At 40.6% G+C, this 21,537-nt stretch overlaps 1 protein-coding gene across 1 annotated transcript in view; it reads left to right on the plus strand.

Moving 5' to 3' along the window:
* Positions 1–21,537, plus strand: part of DNAJC5B (DnaJ heat shock protein family (Hsp40) member C5 beta) — a 57,745-nt gene that overhangs the window by 19,142 nt on the left and 17,066 nt on the right. Inside the window, exons 2-3 of the mRNA XM_063080133.1 lie at positions 8,014–8,227; positions 11,773–11,944. Coding sequence (XP_062936203.1) covers positions 8,014–8,227; positions 11,773–11,944 — 386 coding nt within the window. The remainder of the gene's footprint in view (positions 1–8,013; positions 8,228–11,772; positions 11,945–21,537) is intronic.

A 21,537-nucleotide genomic window follows, 5' to 3' on the forward strand; every position in this document is an offset into this window, starting at 1 on the left:
GTTAAATGCTGATCATAAGAAATAACAATTCTTCAAGGTTTAAAAGATTTAGATAAAGTACATGCTACCAACACGTAAGTTGAAAAGGGAGTAACAGTGTTAGTGTTCTAAGATTTGTATATTATCTTAGTGGAAGACAAAAGTACATTAACATTAGACTTTGAGAAATAAATGGTTCTGTCATCTCTAGAAAGACTCTAAAAAGAATAGTAAAAGAACAGGTAAATTTTAAACTAACAGAGGAGAAAAGTAGTATAATGAAAAAGCATCAATTCAAAAGAAGGCAAGAAAGGAGAGGAAAAAGAAATATATTTTAGATGGTAAAATGACATGGTATTTAACTGGAAAAATATCAGTAATTATATTAAAATAAATATAGACAAAAGGCTTCAGTTAAAAGAAAAAAATATCATGCTGAATAAAAAACCAAAACTATATAGTGTTTACAGAAGACACATCTAATATTTAAGGGTACATAAAATTTAAGAATAAAAGGAGGGGAAAAGATATGCTATACAGATGCTTACCAAAAGAAAGCTGTTATAGCTTTATTAAAATCAAAGCAAAGATGAGGGATTCTTCATAATGACACAAAAGTTCAGTTCATCGAGAATATGTAACAGTTGTAAATTTGTATGCTTCCAAAACACATGGCCTAAAATACACAGAACAAAAAGTGATGGAGTTTTAAGTAGTTTGCAAACCTAAAGTCACAGTGGGAGATTTTAACACACTTTGCTTGATAGATCAATAAAATGGCTAAGGATATAGAAGATTTGAACAAAACAATTAACAACAAAATCAAATGTTCTTATATAGAAACAAAGCACCCAACGTGTACTCATACATAATATACTTTTCGAGTACACATGGAACATTTATAAAAATAAGGAGACATAAAGCAAATCTCAAATTTTGAAGGATTTCATACAGAATATGTTCTCCAATGGCAATGCAATTAAGCTAGATAACAAAGAATTAAAAGTAACTAGAAAATTCCCATACGTTTAAAGATTAAGAGGTATATTTTAAAATAACTCATGGGTAAAATAACAAACCACAATGAAGTTAGAAAATATCTAGAACTGAATACCACATATTAAAGACATGAAATGCAGTTAGAGTACATAGAGGTAAATTTATTGAGTTAAATGCACATATTAGAAAACTGAATCCAGCAATACATTTTAAAAGTACATAATGAATAAATTGAGTTTATCCTAGGAACACAAGTTTCATTTATTTATGTAGTTATTTATTTATTTATTTTCATTGCATAACATATTTCAATACCTAGAAGTTTCCATTTATTTATATTTATTTTTAATTGAAACATAATTGATTGTACATATCTGTGGGATACAGCATTGAACATCAATACCTGTGTGCAATACGTGATACTCAACTCAGGATAATTACTATATTTATCATCATACAACATAATCATTTTTTGTGGCCCTTTACCAATTTCTCTCTAAACGCCCCTTCCCCCACCCCCGTGGCCTCAGTTCCTTTCTCTCACAAGCTTCATTTAATGTAAAAAAAACTCAATCACATTAACAGATTAAAAGAAAAACAACGTATCTTCTCAATAGATACAGAAATAGCATTTGATAAAATTCAAAGTTGATTCATTCTTAGTAAATTAGTAGAAGAAGAGTAATGCCTGCTACAGCCACTCTTATTTGGTATCGTTCAAGAGGCCTTAGCCAGGGCAGTAAGATAAGGAAAAATGTAAATGATTTAAGAATCAGAAAGGAAAAAGTCAATCATTATTTGAAGATTATATGATTGTACATGTTGAAAATCCAAAAGAAAATATAACTTAATAAAATTAAGAAATGAGCTTAGGAAGTTTGCAGTATAAAAAACATCAACATGTAAAAATTCTTTAAATCTGCAATGAATAATTAGGAGAAATTTTTTGTGTCTAAGCCCCCCCAAAAAATTAAGCTCCTAGGAATAAATCCAATAAAATATATGTAGGACCTTGATGGTAAAAATTATAAAACTTTGAGAGTCATTAAAAAGATCTAAATAGGTCAACATTTACAAATGTCAGTGTCCAAATTAATCTATAGAGTCAATGCAATTGCAATGAAAATATCAATAGGTTGTGTGAATGCGTTTGTGCAGATGTGTGCATGCATGCATGCACATGTGTATAAGTTGACAAGCTAATTCTAAAATTTATATGTAAATGCAGAGGATCCAGAACAGTCAGAGAACTCTTAAAGGATGAGGAAGAACTTGCTCTTAAAGATACTAAGACGTATTTTAAAGTGTCTTATTTAAGACTGTTGCTGGCCAGAAATAACCAAATAGACCAATGGAGCAGAATTTCAACCCAGAAATCCAGGGAAAGAATTTTTTTTAAAATAAATGGTGCTACGACATTTGGATATCTATATAAACTGAGCTTGGACTCCTACCTTCCACCACATTAGAAAGTCAGTTATAAATGGACCATGTACTTTCATATGAAAAGCAAAACAATAAAGATTTTAGAGATATATGGAATGTATAGAACAATATCTTCCTGAATTCAGGAAAAGATTGATAAGTTCAATAAACTAAAATTAAGAAATTTTGTTCATCAAAAGATGCCATCAAGAAAGTAATAACAACAAAGCCCCAGGGTGGGAGAAGATGCATATAATACACATGACTGACAAAGCGTTCACATACAGAATATACACTTTTTTAAATACCACAAATTTCGAAAACCAAACTAAAAGTTGTAAAGTACTAAAATGCACTTAGAGAATATCCAAATGACATATATATCAGCCTCATCATCATAAATCACAATGTGAGAGGTGTGTGTGTGTGTGTGTGTGTGTGTGTGTATCCTAGAACCTTTGAATTGCAAAGGATATAGGCCCTGACCATAGTAGAGAGAAATATGAGAAACCGTTATATGAGTTCCAATGCAACAGAATGTATTGGAACTCATATAACGGTTTCTCATATTTTCACTTGGGTGTTGCTGGAGTCCAAGAGGGCACAGGAGTTCCAGTTAACCTGCACTATTATGGTGACTATTGGATGTTCTGGGTCCATAGACACAACACTTGCCATATGTCAGCGGGTTACTAATCTTGTTTTCACCTGCAACCTCTGGTTTGTGGCAGCTCGTTGTTCTACCACCAGTCTCTCTCCCATAATAGCCAATTTTTTCTAGAAAGAATAGTCTACATCTAATATGAGCTCAGACTTTGTTCTCTCTGCTATGGCTGGGGCCTATATCCTTTGCAGTAGATGCTGGCTCTGCCATGAGGATAGTTTCAAAGATTCTAGTATATGGAAAGACATCAGTGCCTCCGCCCCTACTTTTTCTTCATAGGCTGCAGGTGTCTTTCTTCTGGGAGATTGTAGAGGCAATAAACTTTGTAGCTGAGTGAGTTAAGCAGAAAGTCAGATAGCACTGGGGAAATCTTTGAAATAGGAAGTAGCAGAAGGTAATTGGAGAAAGTAGCTGAAAACATGTTGAGTGGGGAAAGGCAGCTATTCCCACAGCCATGCCATGGGGGCACTTGACTCCCTTGGCTCTTGGCTCAGAGGCCAACCTTCCCAAACAGGAAGTTCTCCTCTGACATTCCAACCCCACAGAGACAGATTTGTTCAAGAGCTGGGACAACATGGTCAGAATCAGGCCTGAGGCAACTCAGAAACTGATAGAGAGTAGGTAGGTAGGTCTGAGGATGTTAGACAGGGCAAGGAAGAGAACAGGGCAAAACATTACAATTTTTCAAATTATTCCGTTGTCTTAAAATAGGTAGATCTTGGGGACTTCGATAATTACAACTATAAACCTGATGTTTATCTAGTCTGCCACTCACTGAATTCACTGTGCATTTTAGTTGACAGCTGTCATCGCATTTTGAAGTGGAAATTAGAGGCATTGAGTGCTGCTTCTAGTATTAGTTATAGCCATTCCACGTTAACAGATGACTAAGAGTATAGAGAGATTTAAAACTAAAGGCTTACATTCTGGTTGAATGTTCTATCACTTTAAAGTGTAAAATTAGAAATGCCAAGAAATACCTTTAAAATGAGTAGAAATACCTTAAAAATAAAACGAATATTTAAATGTACTCCAAGCACTTCCTTAAACACTAAATTCCATGCATGTTTTCTTGCTCTATAGACAATTGACAGTAGGGTGGGGCATTGAGAAACTATCTCCTTGAGCAGTTGTTTCATTTTGGCACCTGCCTCTGCTTGCCATATTTCCTGAGGATTCTTCAGAGCCAAGAGTATCTACCAAGAGGAGTCCAAATGCTGCTGATGGCCAGGCATTGGATTTGTTACAAATGGAGGTGTTCCAGCCCTCTGAATTTGCCAACTCCATTGTTAGAGGAGCATGATAGATGGCTTGAGTGCATCTGCCCTCGTGAGCTGACAAGGATCCAAACAGCTTTAAAAATGACAGGAAGCCAGGCGTCTCTGGCTAAGTCTTGGGTAGGGTGTATCAGTCTACAACTGAACCCTAGAAACAAGGATATGTATGTAAAGAGGCATTTTCCAGGGATTTCTTCCTTTCAAGGCAGAAGTAACAGTCCTTTCATTTGACTGGCCTTGTCATGATGTCTTTGGAAATATTAGGGGGAATGCTGCCATTAGAATTCCAGGGCACAGAGTGAGAATTCCAGGAATATTACGCCTTTAAAAGTAATGAGCTTAAAGAATCCACTGGAAGCTTTTTTGCGAAGATCAGAAGATCATCGTATTGCAGTTTGAGTACTTTTCTTTCCTTCTTCCTCCTCCCCTCCCCCAACTTTAATTTCGTAATGGGTCACTTAAGAGAACAAACTCTGAACTTCCAGCTATTCACAGAGAACAAAATTTGTGACTGGAGCTTTAAAATGCTTGGGGGGGGGGGAACACACAAGTAATATGAGTAGTTTTTATAATAAACAAAAATAAAACAAAGAATCACTTGTAATCCCAATGTGCAGTTAGAAGCACTGTTAATTTTGGTTATAACATTCCATGTTCCTATTTCTTTTCTGCTTATTTTTCTGTTTTATTTTTCCCTATATAAAGACATATATACCATTGTCTGTGTGTGTCTCTGTGGGTATGTATGTATACATGTGTGTGTGCATGTGAAGGTTGCTAAGGATTTCTATATCACTAAATCCAGTGGTCAATTCTTAGTCCTCATCTTACATGACTGAGGGATCTTGGACATGACCTGCACCATCTTGGATGTGACCGGCACCATTTTATACACACTGAGCACAAAATAGCCACCAGCCTTTCCCTTACAAGAAACCTCGTGGTTTCTGAGAAATAGAAACTCCTCCACTTCCACATGGGTGCAACCTTCCACCTGATTGCATCCGCCAGCCTTATCTTCCGCTCCAGCACCAACTCCCTCCCTGATTACATCAGCCTTCCCTACAGTCTATATGAGCTCTCCCACCTGCAGGCCTGGGGCTGCTCTCCATTCTGAGCACAGCCCAGCAGATTCTTTTCCTTTAATAAAGCTTGATCGGTACCCGGCGTTTCAGCTCACTTTCTTTCAATGACCTGTCAGCAGTCTTTGACACAGATGATCACTCTTCTCCTTGAAATACTTTCTTCACTTGGATCCCAAGACTCTGTACTCTGGACTTTTCCTTCTGCATCGTTGTCCTTTCTTAGATTCCTTTTCTGATTATCCATTCCCAAAGCTCAGTCCTTGGACTTCTTGGACCCACTCTCTTGGGTCTCTCTTCGGTGTCATGGTTTTAAACATCATCTACCTGCTGAGAACTCTCAAATGTATATCTCCTGCAGTAATTCTTGCCTGAACTCCAGCCTCATGTCTCTCTATCTCCATCTCTACTTGGAAGGCTGATAGGAATCCCAAAGGAGTCCAAAATAGAACTTTAGAATCCTAGCAAACCGCTCCCCATTACCAAAAAAAAAAAAAAAAAATCTCTTGCCATCTTGTTAAATGTTAACTCCAAACTTCCAGTTGCTCAGGCCAAAACTTCTGCTTTTTCTTTCCCACCCCACATCGAATCCATCAGGTAGTCCTCAAAATATATCCAGAATCCAACCACTTCTCACTATATTCTCCGCTACCACACTGGTCCAAACCACCATGAGTTTTGCCTGGATTGCAACAAGAGTCTGTTAGAACAGTCTCCCGTGTTTGCCTTTGTCCTCTCCAAGACTGAGCGATCCTTCTAAAACTAAAGTCTGGGCATATCTCTTCTCAAAACACTCCAGTGGCTTCTTGCATCACCCAGACTAAAGCCAAAATCCTTACAATAGCCTACTACACATTCTGTGCACCTTACTTCCTAAATTTGAAAATATAAACATAGGAGGCACCATAGTGGTGGTGAAGAGCATGTGGTCAGGGTCGGACTGCCTGTGCTCAAAGCCTGACTTTCATTGTTAGCTGTGTGATGTTAGGCAAATGGCTTAATCTCTCAGTGACCAAATTTCCTCATCTACCAAATAAGATAATTACAACACCTACCTCACAGGGTTGTTGTGAAGACTAATGAATTAATATTTATAACATGCTTACTATAATAGTGGTGGCATATAGTGAACGTTATAAAAAGAAAATGACAAAATAGGCATTTTTGCTATTAGCAATAAATTCTACATGTAAAAAATATGTCTCCAATGGTCTCATCTATAAGAACTTATAGATACCCCACACATCTCTCAAAAAGAATGGAAAATGTTTTGGTTAAATAAATTTAAAATGAACCCTCATTGTTTTATTCTGAGTTCACGGTTGGACTAGATTATATACCACAATTTCTGTCTTTAAATATTTTGGTACTTTTAAAGCATCCTGATGCTGAGCTGCTTAAATATTCACCTACTTCCTAATCAGGAATACTTTAATTCCTAACATTGGTGTGATTTGTTTAGTTTATCATGTAGATTGATTTATAAGGTGTACTTCATGTTTCTGTTCTACCTCTGGACTACTATTACTGTATTAAAATGAAAAAAATGTGATCTAAATCAATACAATAAACAAAAGTATAAGGTATATTCCTACAGCACAGTAGGGAGAATAAGTCATGTGGAATTTTCAGCATAAAGTCATAAAATTAATTGACTTTTTAGTGAAAAAAACAGCAGACTCATTTTGAACATGGTGTAATCATTATTTAAATCTGTCTGTAGGGGGAAATGAGGGAAACAGCCACCAGCCAGGCATCTGTCCATCACCACTCTGTTTTTACATCCACTTTATAAGATCCCTTTTATACTTGAGTATAACTAAAGAATAAACACCTCCAAATCCCTCCCCACTTCCCACCCCCAGTGCAGAGCATATACCCATATGCTTCAGGAACTTTTTATGATCCACAGAGGACAGAGGGTTTTGTACTCACAAGTAAATTTCTACAGATTGCTTGAAGTGGAAAGACCTATTTGGAAAGAGGCCACAAATGCATTTGAGTATGAAGGTAGTCACAGGATTTGTTCAGAAAAACAAAGGGAGTTAGGACTTGTGGAAGATTTCTGAAGGGATCCTAATGTTTGTTCAAGAGAGTATATAAATGAGAGTTTTTTTTTTTTTTTTGATTAGTTGAGTTTAACTTTTTGAATATAAGACATGAAGTTCTGTTAATTCTGTAAAGTTCTTCTAGTTCTAAATGGAATTTTGGTGTTAACTGATCCTGTTGCTAGAACTCTTAAAGGCCTCTGCATGGTGGGGCAGGCTATTGATCAGCCTCCAGTTAAAGAGAAACTTCACATATTTGCCAGCTGCAAAAATTCTCAGGCTCCACAACTATGCAGCTATTGAGAATTCCTTTGCAGATGCGAGGGGAGAAATAACACTATTGTGTCTGCACATTAGAAACAAGAAACACCATTTAATAATAACTTATTTCCTAATTAAATCACCACTAATGTGAAACTTATCCTTTCACAGTATTTGCATGAATAAAGGTTGTACAAATGAACAGTGCCCTTCTAAAATGTCATCATAATCCTTGTCAAATAACACTTGTCCTTGCTTTTTTCTTTTTATTTTTAAAGAAAATTAGCCCTGAAACACCATCCAGACAAGAATCCAAATGATCCAGATGCTGCTGAAAAGTTTAAAGAAATCAACAATGCCCACACAATACTTACCAACATCTCAAAGAGAGATATATATGACAAGTATGGATCTCTGGGACTCTACGTGGCCGAGCAATTTGGAGATGAAAATGTTAATGCCTACTTCATGCTGTCTAGCTGGTGGGCAAAGGTGAATCAGAAATTTTTTTTTCTTTAAACACAATTTCTCGGAAGACCGTGATATTATTCATTCTTTTAGCCTCCATTTCAAAGAAAGCCTAACTTATGACTATTAAGCTCTTGTTAGTAAAAGGAGATATTGCTTTCAGTGAAAGCTGTTATTTGGGGATTGTTTTTGCTGAAGCTCATCAAATAATTATAAAATACAGCATAACTTAAAATACTTCTAGACACTAATTATACTTGAATTTGGAGCTTCAGGTTAATTCTGACTGCCCTCCCTCCCCTCTTCCCCCCATAATGACTAATTAAGAACTGACTCATTGCTCAAAACCAAAAATAATTTATTAGTGTGACAACTGTTTAATAAATTATTATAGGACAAATTTAGCCATGTACTTTACTATTTTAGCATAGGCTACATCATCAAACACAATACTTGGGAGAATGAGTGGTAATTATGTCATAGGCTCACAGGAAGCCTGCTCTGAGGTAGTAGAGAAGGAAATGACGGGGGAAAGGTGAGAATTAAGTAGTGGAGGACAGGGAATTGGAGGGACAGAAAGAGGAGGGGGAGACAGAAATGAGTATCTGGTCAAGAAAAAAGCAACAGGACTTATTGCAATCAGAATTGACATTTGCACAATAAACTTTGTTTGGTTTCCTAGGAATTTCTAATATATGTATGTTTGGTGATGGTTTTATATTTGTTTATGAATTTGATACCCTTATCGTCTGATAAAAGTATATTTACATATGTGCCATACATATAGCACACCAGCATATTTTGTGGAAAGTTCACTTTACATTCATGTGAGTTTTAATTAGTAATAATAATAGTAATAAAAACCCAAATCTCCAAAAGGGCAGGCTTTATGCTGATGGCTATTTTCTTCCAGTGAATCTCGCTAAATTCAAGTTTTATATATGCAGGAAGAGAGAATATGCCTTTGTACGTAAGTAAGCATGCAGAGAGAGTCTGCAACCTGAAGTCTCATTTGCTTTTTGTGATACCCAGAGTTCTTTTTCTGGGGGATACCTGGGATTCCCACTGGAACTCCTTTTTCTTTTATTGAAGACTTGGGAGGGAGATAAGTTCCTGCCAAGCAGGTTTGGAACTCAGAATGGGAATGTACATACTGACCATGTCATTTATGACAGTAGATTGAACACATATATCAATATGGGCTTTTGGGGGCTTACATGGGAACCCAGCCTCCAGGCATGGCACTCTCACGGGAAGGCACATCAGCAGGTCCAGATAATTACACACGTGCGCCCGATTACATACCGGGGCTGCCTGCGTAAAAATAAGAATAGGTTTCCTTTTCTAGGAACTTGACAGAATTGATCAAAATTCATACAGACAAGCAGAATATGCCGAGGAGTGCAAGAAATATACAAAAAAAGTTTTGATTTAAAAATAAATGCACAAAAAATATATCTTTCTCTTCTACTTGCGCCAAAGCCCAATAAAACGGTGCCCATCAGAGTGGCCTGGCACATAGCAATCATGTGTTAAATATGCACTACATGAATGAATAAATGTACCATCAAAAATATGTATTTTAAAAAATATTGGAGATCTATTTGTGCCCAGTAGTGTGCTCAGCACTGTAAAGGATAAGGCCAGATTATTTCCTGAAAACAGTCTCATTGGAATAATTAAAGAATACAACAGGATATGAATGAAAAGAAAATTTTCAGAGAAGAGAATAATATGCGAATTTCACAGTAAAAACAGAAAGGGCAAAAGTAGGTAAAGAAGGGAGGAGCTTCTTGGGCAGTGGCTCAGGAACAGTGCACAGGACAGTCTTAGAGGCATTTGCTGAGGAGGAGGCTTGGCAGTTTTGTTTTCAGAGTAATTTACCTAAGATTCTGAAAATGTAAAGTATCCACAGCAAAGAGATTATAGGTTGAGGGTGTGACTCGAGCTCCCCCATTCCAGCCACCGGAGGCTGCACCCCACACCTGGGGCCAGAGCTGATGGCTGGAGTTCTGGGACAGAGGAGGTTCAACAACATTAAGATTTTTATCTGAAGTTACTGAAGCAGTGCAAGGCGCACAGATGATCTTTATGTTTTTTTTTTTTTTTTGGTGGCTGGCTGGTTCAGGGATCCAAACTGTTGACCTCAGTCTTATAACACTGCACTCTAAATGACTCAGCTAACCCGCCAGCCCAGTGAACTTTATCTTTTATTTCCCTTGCACGTTAATTAGATAAAATCTGCATCTTGATTGAAGATGTATAAACTACTTCCTTTCTATTTCAAATGTTTTTAATAAAATCATAAATCGATTTTACTTAATTCACAAAAATGGGCTTCTTTTAACTTCAATTTGGGGGAGTACAGAGAAATTATTTAGCAAACAAATCTTTTATATTTGTAGGGAAATCATGGTGCTGTTCACTGGGAGGAACAAATCATTTGTTTATTAATTACTTTGTATATACATTAATATAGAGTAGGTATTTGTTAAGTGTCTACCACTTGCCAGGTACTAAATCCTTAAATAGGAGGGACTGAAAGATGACAACATATATTTCCAACCTTCAAGAAGCTCTCAGGCTAGTAAAATGAGACAGACCCATTAATTGATCAGTGTTCAAAAGTGTCCACAAAAAAAGCACCAAGGTAGAAGTTTGCATGGAGTACAATTGGGACATAAAGGAGGAAGTTACTACTTAGGGGCAGGGGCAGGAAAGATATCGCAGGAAGGATCTTTGATGTGAGTCTTCCTTACTAGGTGGGTATCTGTTAGGTGACAGGGGAACGGGAGGAAACATCTAGGCAGATGAATCCACAGGGAGAGCAGAGGTGTAAGGCAAGGAGAGGGCAGATGAGGGAGGGTTGGCAGAGGCCAGATCACCACCATAAGGAGCTCAGGCTTATCTGAGAGGCAGGAGAGTCGCTGCGTAGGTCCGAGAGAACGTGTATTTCGGAAAGTTTACTCTAGCGGCGCTGTGCAGGATGGATTGGAGGGAGGCCAGAGTGGAGGCAGGGAGGCCAGGTGGGAGGCTGCTGACGTGTCCAGAGCAGGGAGAATGAGGATCTGTTCTAAAGCCCTACCCGCCGGGATAGAGAGAGGGGAGGATGCGAGGGATCTGGAGGAGAGAGACTCTACTGGACTTGGTGACTAATAGGACCGTGGGCGTGGGACGGGGAGGTAAGACATAGCTCTTCTTTGGGGAGAATGATTTGTTTTGGGGGCAGGGCAGCTTGGTTAGCTCATTCGACCTGTGGGGGTTTTGTTGGTTGGTTGATTTTTGTTTTGCTTTGCTCTGCTCTCAATAACGACCACAATAACTTAAGAACACAGAAGATGCCTTCCTTCGTTACTTTGGCTACAAGTCATTTTCTCTGGGTCTAACTTAAAGGCAAAACTTTACAAGGAAATTGATTCCCAAGGAAACTAAAAAGACAGTTCTTACACGAAGTAAGCATGAGGGTGAGAATGGGGTCTGTGGGGTACATGGGTGCAGACTTGGTTTCTGGGGTCCTCCCCCACTCCACTGCCCCTCACCCCACTTTGCTTTGCCTCTGTACTCCCCAGACCCTGTTTGTCGTCATCGGCCTCTTGACGGGCTGCTATTTTTGTTGCTGTCTGTGCTGCTGCTGCAACTGCTGTTGTGGACACTGCCGGCCCAAATCCGAGATGCCAGAGGAGAACTATTATGTGTCTCCAGAGGATCTTGAGGAGCAGATCAAGACCGACACAGAAAAAGGTGAAGACGAGAGCAGAGGTGGTGAGTGTCCCTTCACAGGCCTGACCAAGCACCAGGTCCCATGGCGTCGACTATCACTAAAGTGAGAGAGATCCAACACCAGATGGGGGAAATCCCACAGACTGTCAGTTTTAGTACCTCTGTGGGGGAAGATAAAGGACAGTTACCTTTACCAGCCACAGAAAAAATCAAAACCAGTCACTGTTAGAGAAAAATCAGGAAATATGCTGATGATGAAGCAAAGCAAGGACAATTCATGGTCTTGTTACAAGAGTCTGAGCTCTGGATTCAGGGAGGTTTGGGTAAGTGTCCAGGACAGGAGAAGTAAAGTAGAAATTTCTCCCAGGAAAAGCACTTCAGCCTGTTCCTTCAGGGTCCCTATTGAAGTAGAAGAGTATGGACATCAAAAAAGTCATCAACCCTTGACTTTTCTACCTTTTGATGGCTTGATAATGAATCTTGGGTGGAATTGGGGAAGAATAATCCCTCTTCCCCTGAAGTGTAGCTTCTTTCTAAATACACACATTCAGGGGTAGCCTCAAACCAGCATCATGAATGGGACTATTTGCTTTGCTAAATCACCTCCCCATGGCCATGATATATTACTTGATTCTTCAAGTTCATTCTACCCAGAAATGAAAAAGAAAAAAATGCAAAGAAAGATAAGATCTCAAAGAATTCACACCAGGAGTACTTTGTGTTCTTTGGGAAATGCCTTTGTTTAAACAACCTAGGGTCAAACCTGCCATTGTCCTGCTCCATATTACAGCCATATTCACTGTTATTTTGTCCTATAGGAAGCATCTTTATTCTGGACCACAGACTTTATCACTAAATCCCCCCAAACCCTAGACAGCCAATTATCAAGAAAGTTACTTGATAACTCAGACAGTGGGCCACTGTTGTCAGAACTGCTGAAATTAGAAATGGTGCACTTCTCTGGACGGCACCATGCCCTGATCCTTTTGATCACACTAAAACAGAAATTTCAAGACATCAAGCACCAGACTGTTGTAAAGCTTCCATACGCCTTTTATCCTTGATCAAATGCGATACTAAGTAATATGCAGTTATTACCACCCTGCCCCCACCCCCGACTCCAGCTCAAAGGGAGGAGTCTTCAATCATGTGAGTCATACTGAGTCCCAGGCTTTTTCAGAATTGGGAACTCAGATAGAACAGAAGAGGTTTTCCTGCAGCCCCTTGCTATGGGGACCACTGGGCAGACAGTCCAGTGGGGGTGTTCTGACAATTTCTTATTGCTGCCTCAGAACCAATTGTAGGCCCATGATTACAATTACAATCTTCCTTTGCTTTATTTGGGGTATAAAAGGACAAATTAATCTCTTTTCTTTCTTTAGTTTAAAGATTTTAATTGTGGTTCTAGAATCAGGCAATACTTCACCCCATAAAATAGATTAAATGTTCCATTGAGCTGAGCAAAAGAGGTAAACTTTATAGACAGAAAAGGGGCTGAAAAACCAGAAACAAACAACGAAAAGTGGATTGGTTATTTCAAAGTTACTTTCCCTGTAAGTGGGGACAGGAGACAAAACAATAGAAAAATAATTGATTGTTTAGCATCACCTTACTTCGGGCTGTCTTCTTGTGTAAGGATTAAAGCAGAGGAAATTTCATTACCATGGCTATTGAGGATTTAAACTGGCTTGTTTGGAACATTGGCTGTTATCACCTCTCCCGGTTTCTCAGAAGGTCAGACAACTTAGTTTGGTTTTGATAACATAGAACTTTAGCATGGGTGACTCCATCTTGACTTTTAGTCTGGTCTGTTGAGACCTAATGCAGAGACTTAGTCCAAGACAATGGCCTTGTATAATTTTTATTTAACAATTCCCCCCTTCTGGTCGGGCTGTGACCTAGGTGAGAGAGTGACCAAAACTTAGGTCATCAGTGCTGCTCTCGGTTATCATCATTCCAGATTCCCAGTCTCAGCACACCATTCATAGGTTAAGGTGTCCTCCTTATCGTGCATTTCTTTCAGTTTTTGTTTTTCCTGCCAAAGAGAGACCATTTGATATTTGACGTATGGCTGCATACAAACATTTAAAACTTTTGAGAGAATATATAGTGCACCAGGAAGATAAGTATTATGACTATCAAGAGAATAATTACCAAGAATTTGGATTATCCTCCTTAGCCAGGGTCCCCATGAACCAAACTGACTGAAATCAGATAACCAGATGAGTAGTTTGCCCATTTTAACCATGTAGCCTGTTTGCTAATTTTTTGTAATTGATTCTCTGCAGTACCCAATGTATTTATCCGTGTACTGTGAGAAGTGTTAGCAATTGCACAGACTCCACCCTATTCAGCTGGTAGGTAACCTGGCATCCCATGACAGGGTTAAACTAAGGCAAGAAATGGCAATTTGCAAGTCACTTGCAGACACTGTTGATTGCAAAATTTTAACTACAACTTTATTCTGCCAAGTGAAAGAGGTCGGCATAAGGAAAAAGTTAGAGGGTTAAGAGTCTCATTATGACAGAAGGTCTTATCCTGACTGTCTCGGGAAAAGCTGTCCACAGCATGAAGTTGGCAACTTCTTGTCCTGGGTTGCAGGTTGAATGTCTCTGGTTATGGCATCAGGTTTGTTTGGTGATCTCTCTTTATGGCCCACACATCAGTCATAAGACTTTCCCTTGAAATCTACATTAAGTTGTCCAGCTTTGGCTTATCAGGCTTCAGGAAAAGAGCAGTTCTCATTTCTTTGTTGGAGAGTTTTAGCCTGATATTAGAGAAAACTAAAAGAATTCAGAATCTAGTCCAGTGTGCAGGTAGATAATAAAAACTCAAAAACAATGAACAGGGCTACAATCTAATAACAAGTATACTATAGTGTTCTTTTGAAACATAATTTTTCTCTCTACAGTTGCCCCCATTTCTACCAAAGATAATCATGGTAAGACCAATTTGCATGGTTATTTACATGAGTGCAGCAAGAATAACCACATAAGCTTCTTTTAAATTTGCACTGCTGGAAATTTTGACAAGGAATATTAGATGAGACTTTTAAAAACCTCTTGATGCTAGCAAGCCAATCCAACACAGACATTAGACTTTGCCTGATGTATCTAATATCTTAAGGTTCCTAAACATTCCACAAGGTGACAACTTACTCACTTGCTGGAAGGCTGGGTATCCTTAAAGCTAGGCATTTTCAAATATGGCATTCCAGTTGAAACTTTAAAAATATAATCAATGTTTCCAGTTGTATCCTGTTAAAGAGAACAGATTCTCTTTAAACTGAAGTAAATGGGCCGGCCCCTGGCTCACTCGGGAGAGTGCGGTGCTGATAACACCAAGGCCACGGGTTCGGATCCCATATAGGGATGGCCGGTTAGCTCACTGGCTGAGTGTGGTGCTGACAACACCAAGTCAAGGGTTAAGATCCCCTTACCGGTCATCTTTTTAAAAAAATAAATAAATAAATAAATAAATAAATAAACTGAAGTAAATAACCATCTTGCCATAAAAATAAGAATATTCATGAATAGTTTCTAAATTCTGGATAAATCAGGTAGAGAGGAAAAGTAAATATTCTAATTTTTTGTTTATAAGAGTATGCTTTACCAAATTTCTATAAGCTAAAGATGGCTTTAGAGAAAAAAGTTTCCTTAAATCCAGAAAACAAAACATTAAAAGATCCAGCAATGTTTTAAATAAAGAAGCCCTAAAAACCATAATCTTCAATTAGTTTCATGTAATTAAATTCTTGCTCTGATCTTGGTTAATAGTTCCACAAACTTATCAGTTTCCTCACTAGAATTTTAGAAGTTCAGTTCAATGGTATGAACTCAAAGTTATTAGAAACCTGTACTTATCAGTTCTTTTTATTCTTTACATGAACTTCCTTGAAGACACAACACTTTAGGGTTATAATTGCTTGCAAAGCACTTTCAGAAAGAACATTGGAATAAAGCAATTAACCGTGGACATGAAGACTTAACATGGCCATAATTAAAGATTTGATGAGAGTTACAAATTGGCCCCCCAAAATTGATTATTTCTGTGGCATACAACAATTTAAAACAACCGAAATTGTGACTGATAGCATATTTATCAAGACGTATCAGATTTCTAGGAACTTTACACAATTTTGGAACATATCCATATAAAAATAACTCAAAGAGGAATAAACATCACTGCTTATTTGACAATGTTTCCCATATAATTTAACTTACCACATAGGCCCAATTAGGTTTTTTTGTTTGTTTGTTTGCTTTGTCTTTTGGGGGGTTTTTGTGGCTTCCTGGTACAGGGATCCAAACCTGTGACCTCGGCATTATAAGGCTGTGTTTTAACCAACTGAGCTAACCAGCCAGCCCCCAATTAGTTTTAATAGCTCTCTTTTATAGATCCTTTGAGAAGTTTCAGGGCCCTCTGGAACATCCCAAAGTTAATTTGAGGTCAAAGATGAAAGAAAGTGAGCCAAGACACCAGGTACTGATCAAGCTTTATTAAAGAAAAAGAAAATCTGCCGGGCTACGCTCAAAGTGGTGGGGAGCCTGGGGCTGCCCTCAAAATGGAGGACAGCACCAGATGTGGGGGTGAGAGAGCTTATATAGGGCACTAAGGGCATCAAGGTGGGGCATTAGGCTAATGCCGAAACTACGCGACCAGGATGGAGAACTGAGCCCTTGTGGAAGCAAAAGGGTTTCTGTTTTGCAGAAGTCACGAGGCTTCTTGAAAAAGGAAGGGGGGAGGGGAGAAAAGGCCAGTGGGTATTTTGTGCTTATTGTGTGCACAATGGCACTGGTCACATCCAAAATCCATCATTCCTGGTTTTTAAGAATAAAGAGAAGGGAAAAGGGGTGAAGGTCTCATTCTTCTGAAGCTACTTCCTGCTGGAGATGGGTGAAGGTATGGAAAAAATAAAAGATTTATGCTGGCAGGTAAAACAATTATTTGGCGGGGTATTGGTTTCATGTGGGGAGACTGTATTCTTCCAGGGAAGGGTCGCTGATTCTGAGGGGCTGATATCCTCCTCACAGGAGCAATTCGGCAACGTTTTGGTTGGTGAAAGCCTGCATTCATTCCTGCAAGGAATTAGAGAAACACAAAAAGAGACACAGACCAAAGGGTAGGATGAGTCCCAGCACAGTGAGGGGCCCTAGTAGGGGCATAAGCCAGGGTATCCAAGGGTTCAGTGAAATGGCTTAAATTGTTTGGGATCACCCCAGGCTCACTTACATAATAACAGCATTCCTCCCCCAAGAAGAGGCAGGTGCCTTCCTTCTCGGCTTAAGGAAGTCAAGGGCCTGACAGTTCTGTAAAGCAACTGTCACGAGTGGGTGACCTGTCACTGGAGGGAGGAGATGCTGTCTATGCTTAGTTCTTCTGAGAATTTTTGATAGAATTGAGAGGCAGTAGCAAGACCCACTATGCCAGTCCCAGTTGCAGGAAGGATCCCTGCCCCAATTAAAAAAGGTACAATTAGTGCCCTACGGGAGCAGGGGGCACTTTCTGGGGGGGGTGCAAAGTTAGTCCTAGTTCCATCTCCATCCCTCCATCTGTCTGGACAGTGATGTCCCAAGGAGCCAAATGAATATGCAAGAAATCTTGTTAAGGGGAAGGCAGCAGGATAACATAGTTTTACAAAGGAAATATATTCCTGTTTTAGGGCATGGATGAGGAGAGGGTAAGTGAGCAGTAGCGTTTGGTGTTAGTGAGGCAGAGTGTGGGCAGGCCCTGCACAATGCTGACACTCCCCACTGAGGTGAGATTAGAGGAAAGTGAAGAGACATTTGTGGAAACGTTGCAGGCTGCATCGATGGTGGGGGGGTGACCACAAAAAATTTCTTGTGAAGTGGGAGACAGATGAATCACTTGAGGACCAGTCTGATTCACTGAAGACTGCATCGTCCCTGCAGATCTGGAACCTCCATGTTCCAGGTAAGGGGGAGCATTGAGATAGGAGGAAAAACACGGGAAGGATACAAAGCGTTGGGGGGGCCAAAAGAATTTAAAGGGTACATTGCCACAATGAAATTGCTAAGAAGCACCCTACTGAGTGGAGGTAAAGACGTGCCAAGAGAAATCTTCCTATAATGTTACACTCCTTTGGGGCAGCACTGGCCAATCCTATAGCAAGTAGTAGAACAGGTAGTATGATAAAGGTTAGGAAACATGGGGTGGCATGTACTTATCATGTTCCATGACGGCAAACCTGCCATAGCAGGTCAGGACCAGTCTTGGAGTAGCTCTTGTGTGAAAGACATGAAGCGGGTCTGCAAGAGTGAGATGATAATCGCTGAGGGAAAGATCAGCCCTCTTCTGGGACTGGGGAAGAGTGGAGGTCCTGGAGATTTTTAGTTTTGTGGATCCTAAAATGGACGAAGTGTAAGGAGGTGTTGGGTTGGGAATTGAGCAGAGGGACCCCTCTGGCTTGGTGTTAACAGATTCTTTGGGTAAAGTCTCAGGTGCTAGTTTTACCAAGGGTAAGTGATTCCAAGGGGCCTTTCCTAGTACTTTTACTGCCATGAGAGTGGTGAGAAGTGCTGTATAAGACCCTTCCCAGCATGGTGAGAGGGACTTTGGGACTCGGGTTTTAATATACACTTGCTATCCTGGGCTCAGTTTTAAATCTGAGGGGGTGGTGGGGAAAGGATGAGGTAATAGAAGGTTGGCCTGTTCCCGAAGAAGGTCCCTAATGAGCAAAAGAGTAGGAAGATACTGGCATAAAGACGATGAGCTGGAAGGGAGAGGTGTGAGAGTGAAGGGTCTGCCATACATAAGCTTGAAGGGGCTGAGGCCTGTGGGCTTGTGGGGGCAGCTCGTGAGCGAGTGAGTGCTAGAGGGAGAAGTGGGGTCCAAGGGAGATGAAGCTCCATGGGCAGCTTGGTGAGGTGTGTTAGATTTACTATGGCATAACCCACCTGGGGGGCGGGCATGGAGGTGGCACTCCCTTCTATGAATCATGTATGTTGGGGCCGCATAATGGGATGCAGGGAGATGTGTGGAAAGGAATTGAGAAAGAGGTCTAAAGCCTCCATGCAATTGTGTTCTAAGGGTTGTGAGTGCTTTGGGATGAGAGTGGCTGGATTTAAGGGTGGGTGAGGTTACAGGAGAACTGGGAGTTTTCAATGAAAGTAAGGTGAATAATTGTAGGTGCGAAGGGGAGAGAATTGGCATGGCCTTATGACTGAGAAGGTCTTGACTGTTTGTTGTGCAGAAGTTACTTTAGAGCTTTCTTGTGCTAAAAGGGCAGCTGCCACCAAGGCCCATAAACAGGGGGCCCATCCTTGAGCTGTGGTGTCTAGTTGTTTAAAGAGGTATGCAACTGGGGAGAAAATATCTCCTGCCTCTTGTCCCAAAACTCCGAGAGCAAATCCTTGGGTTTTGGTGACGTATAGGATAAAAGGATGACATAGGTTTGGGAGGGATAGAGCTGGGGCTGCGAGGAGAGCAGCTTTTAATCACTGGAAGGGAGAATGAATGGGCTTTGTGGGATCTAAGGGAATGGCAGGATCCCCTTTGGCTGTCTCATAAAGTGGTTTTGCTGGCACGCCAGAGTTAGGAATCCATAGGTGAAGATACCCTGCAAACTCTAGAAAGAAAGGATTTCACTCTTTGTGGTAGAAGTAGGGAGTTCAGAAATTAGACTCTTACGATCCACCATTATTTCTCTGGTGTTGGGGGTGAGGCGGGCTCCGAAGTAGGTGACTGAAGGGGAAGAAATGTGGGCCTTGCTGGGGGACAATCGATATCCCCTAGAAGCCAGGAAATTAAGGAGGCAACAGTGTGGGCCTTTGAATCCTCACAGGAGGGGCTACAAAGGAGCAGGCCATCCACATATTGTGTTGAAGTGCTAGAGGCTGGGGGAAGTTCAGAGAAGTCTTGAGCTAAGGCCTGGCCGAAGAAGCGGGGGCTATCCCAAAATCCGTGGGGCAAAACTGTCCAAGTAAGTTGTTGGGAATGGCACATGTCAGGATCAGTCCTGTACTAAACGGTATGAGCCGTTAGACTTTATAAACAGAAGGATGGGTGTATTAAAAGGTGAGTGGGTAGGCTGTGAGAGACGAGAAGAAAGGAGTTTGTGTACGACGTGTTTTAAGCCTATTAGGTGTTTGTCAGTGATGGGGCGTTGTGGGACATTAGGGAACAAAGACGGGGTTCTGAACAAGGATAGGGGAATGGTGCATAGCAATGGAGGGAAAAGAAGTGTCCCCTACTACAGGATTAACTTTGTCGGGGGGGAAGGGGGAGGATAGAGGATTCAGGGCCAGGTCTGGGGTGGCCTGTAGCAGGAGCTAAAGGGTTTAGGGTAAGAGTAGCTTTGAATTTGAAAAGAATGTCCCATCCCAGTGAGGGGGTATTGAGGCATTATTAAGAAGATATAACAACCACAATTATTTGAAGTTGATACGACAAGCAAACAGAAAGGACATTGTTGGGGGGGAGGGGGGAGGGAGAAGGGAGGGAGGTTTTGGTGAGGGGGAGCAATAATCAGCTACAATGTATATCGACAAAATAAAATTAAATAAATAAATAAATAAATAAATAAAGAATTTTCATGTAAAATGGGTGTGATGTAGGGTGCAGGAAAGGGGTTGAGTGATCTGTGGGCAGTATTCTGACACCGTGACCTCTATTATTGTGATAGAGGATGGGATTGTTGGTTCTGCATATTTAGGAAGGGTGGAGTAAATGGCCCCTGTATCAATGACAAAAGAGATCGGCTTACCTGCCACAAGGCAAGTTACCCTGGGCTCACACATGGTGATCTCTGTGAGGGCCTCGGGCCCTGGGCATTGTCACTCCTCCTCCTGGGCCAAGCCAAGAAGCTCTGGTAGGGATGGCTGTGAAGCCAAAGGCTGTGGGTTGGGGACTGGGCCACTCCCTCCCTGGTGAGTAGAACCATCAATCCCCCCAGTGACCTGGCTGTTTGCAGTGAGGACAGGGCCCAGGAGGAGGCCTGGGGTTAGAATGGGCCTGTGCCTAGTGGTCTGGTAGACCACATTTGAAGCAGTTCCCAGGTGGCTTGCTCCTTGAGGCAGCCGGCTTAGGAGTGTGTGAGCCTCGGATGGCATTAGCCAGGAGTTGGTATTTGGCCTGATCTCTTTTGTCATGATCTTTCTTTTCTCCTCCTCCTCTCTACTGTTAAAAACCTTGAAAGCTGTGTTGAGGAGGTAGTGTAAAAGGGCTAGGCCTGCAGGGGAGTTTGGATCTATACGTGCGTATTTACATAAAGCCTCAGAGAGCTGGGTTAGGAACTCGCTGGGATTTTCAGTGGATCTCTGTGTGATTTCTCTAAGCTTGTCATAATTGACTGACTTGTGAGTAGGCTTTTGGAGGCTGTGAAGTAGGTGTGTGACTATATTATCCCAGAGATCCTGGTCCCCTTGGCCAGCCTGGTAGTCCCAGTTTGGGTCCGTGCAAGGGAATGCAACAGGTCCCACTAATCATCTGTTATTTTGAGCATTTACCTCATCTGCCTGTTATTGGGCCGTTATCCAGACCTGTTCTCTGTCCTCGGAGGACAAAGTAGTAGTGAGAATCATAAAAAATATCATGCCAGGTGAGATCATAAGACTGGGTGAGATATCTGAATTCCTTAAGATATGTGTCTGGGT

This window comes from Cynocephalus volans, chromosome 15 (assembly GCF_027409185.1).
Source record: "Cynocephalus volans isolate mCynVol1 chromosome 15, mCynVol1.pri, whole genome shotgun sequence".
NCBI classification, from domain to species: domain Eukaryota; kingdom Metazoa; phylum Chordata; class Mammalia; order Dermoptera; family Cynocephalidae; genus Cynocephalus; species Cynocephalus volans.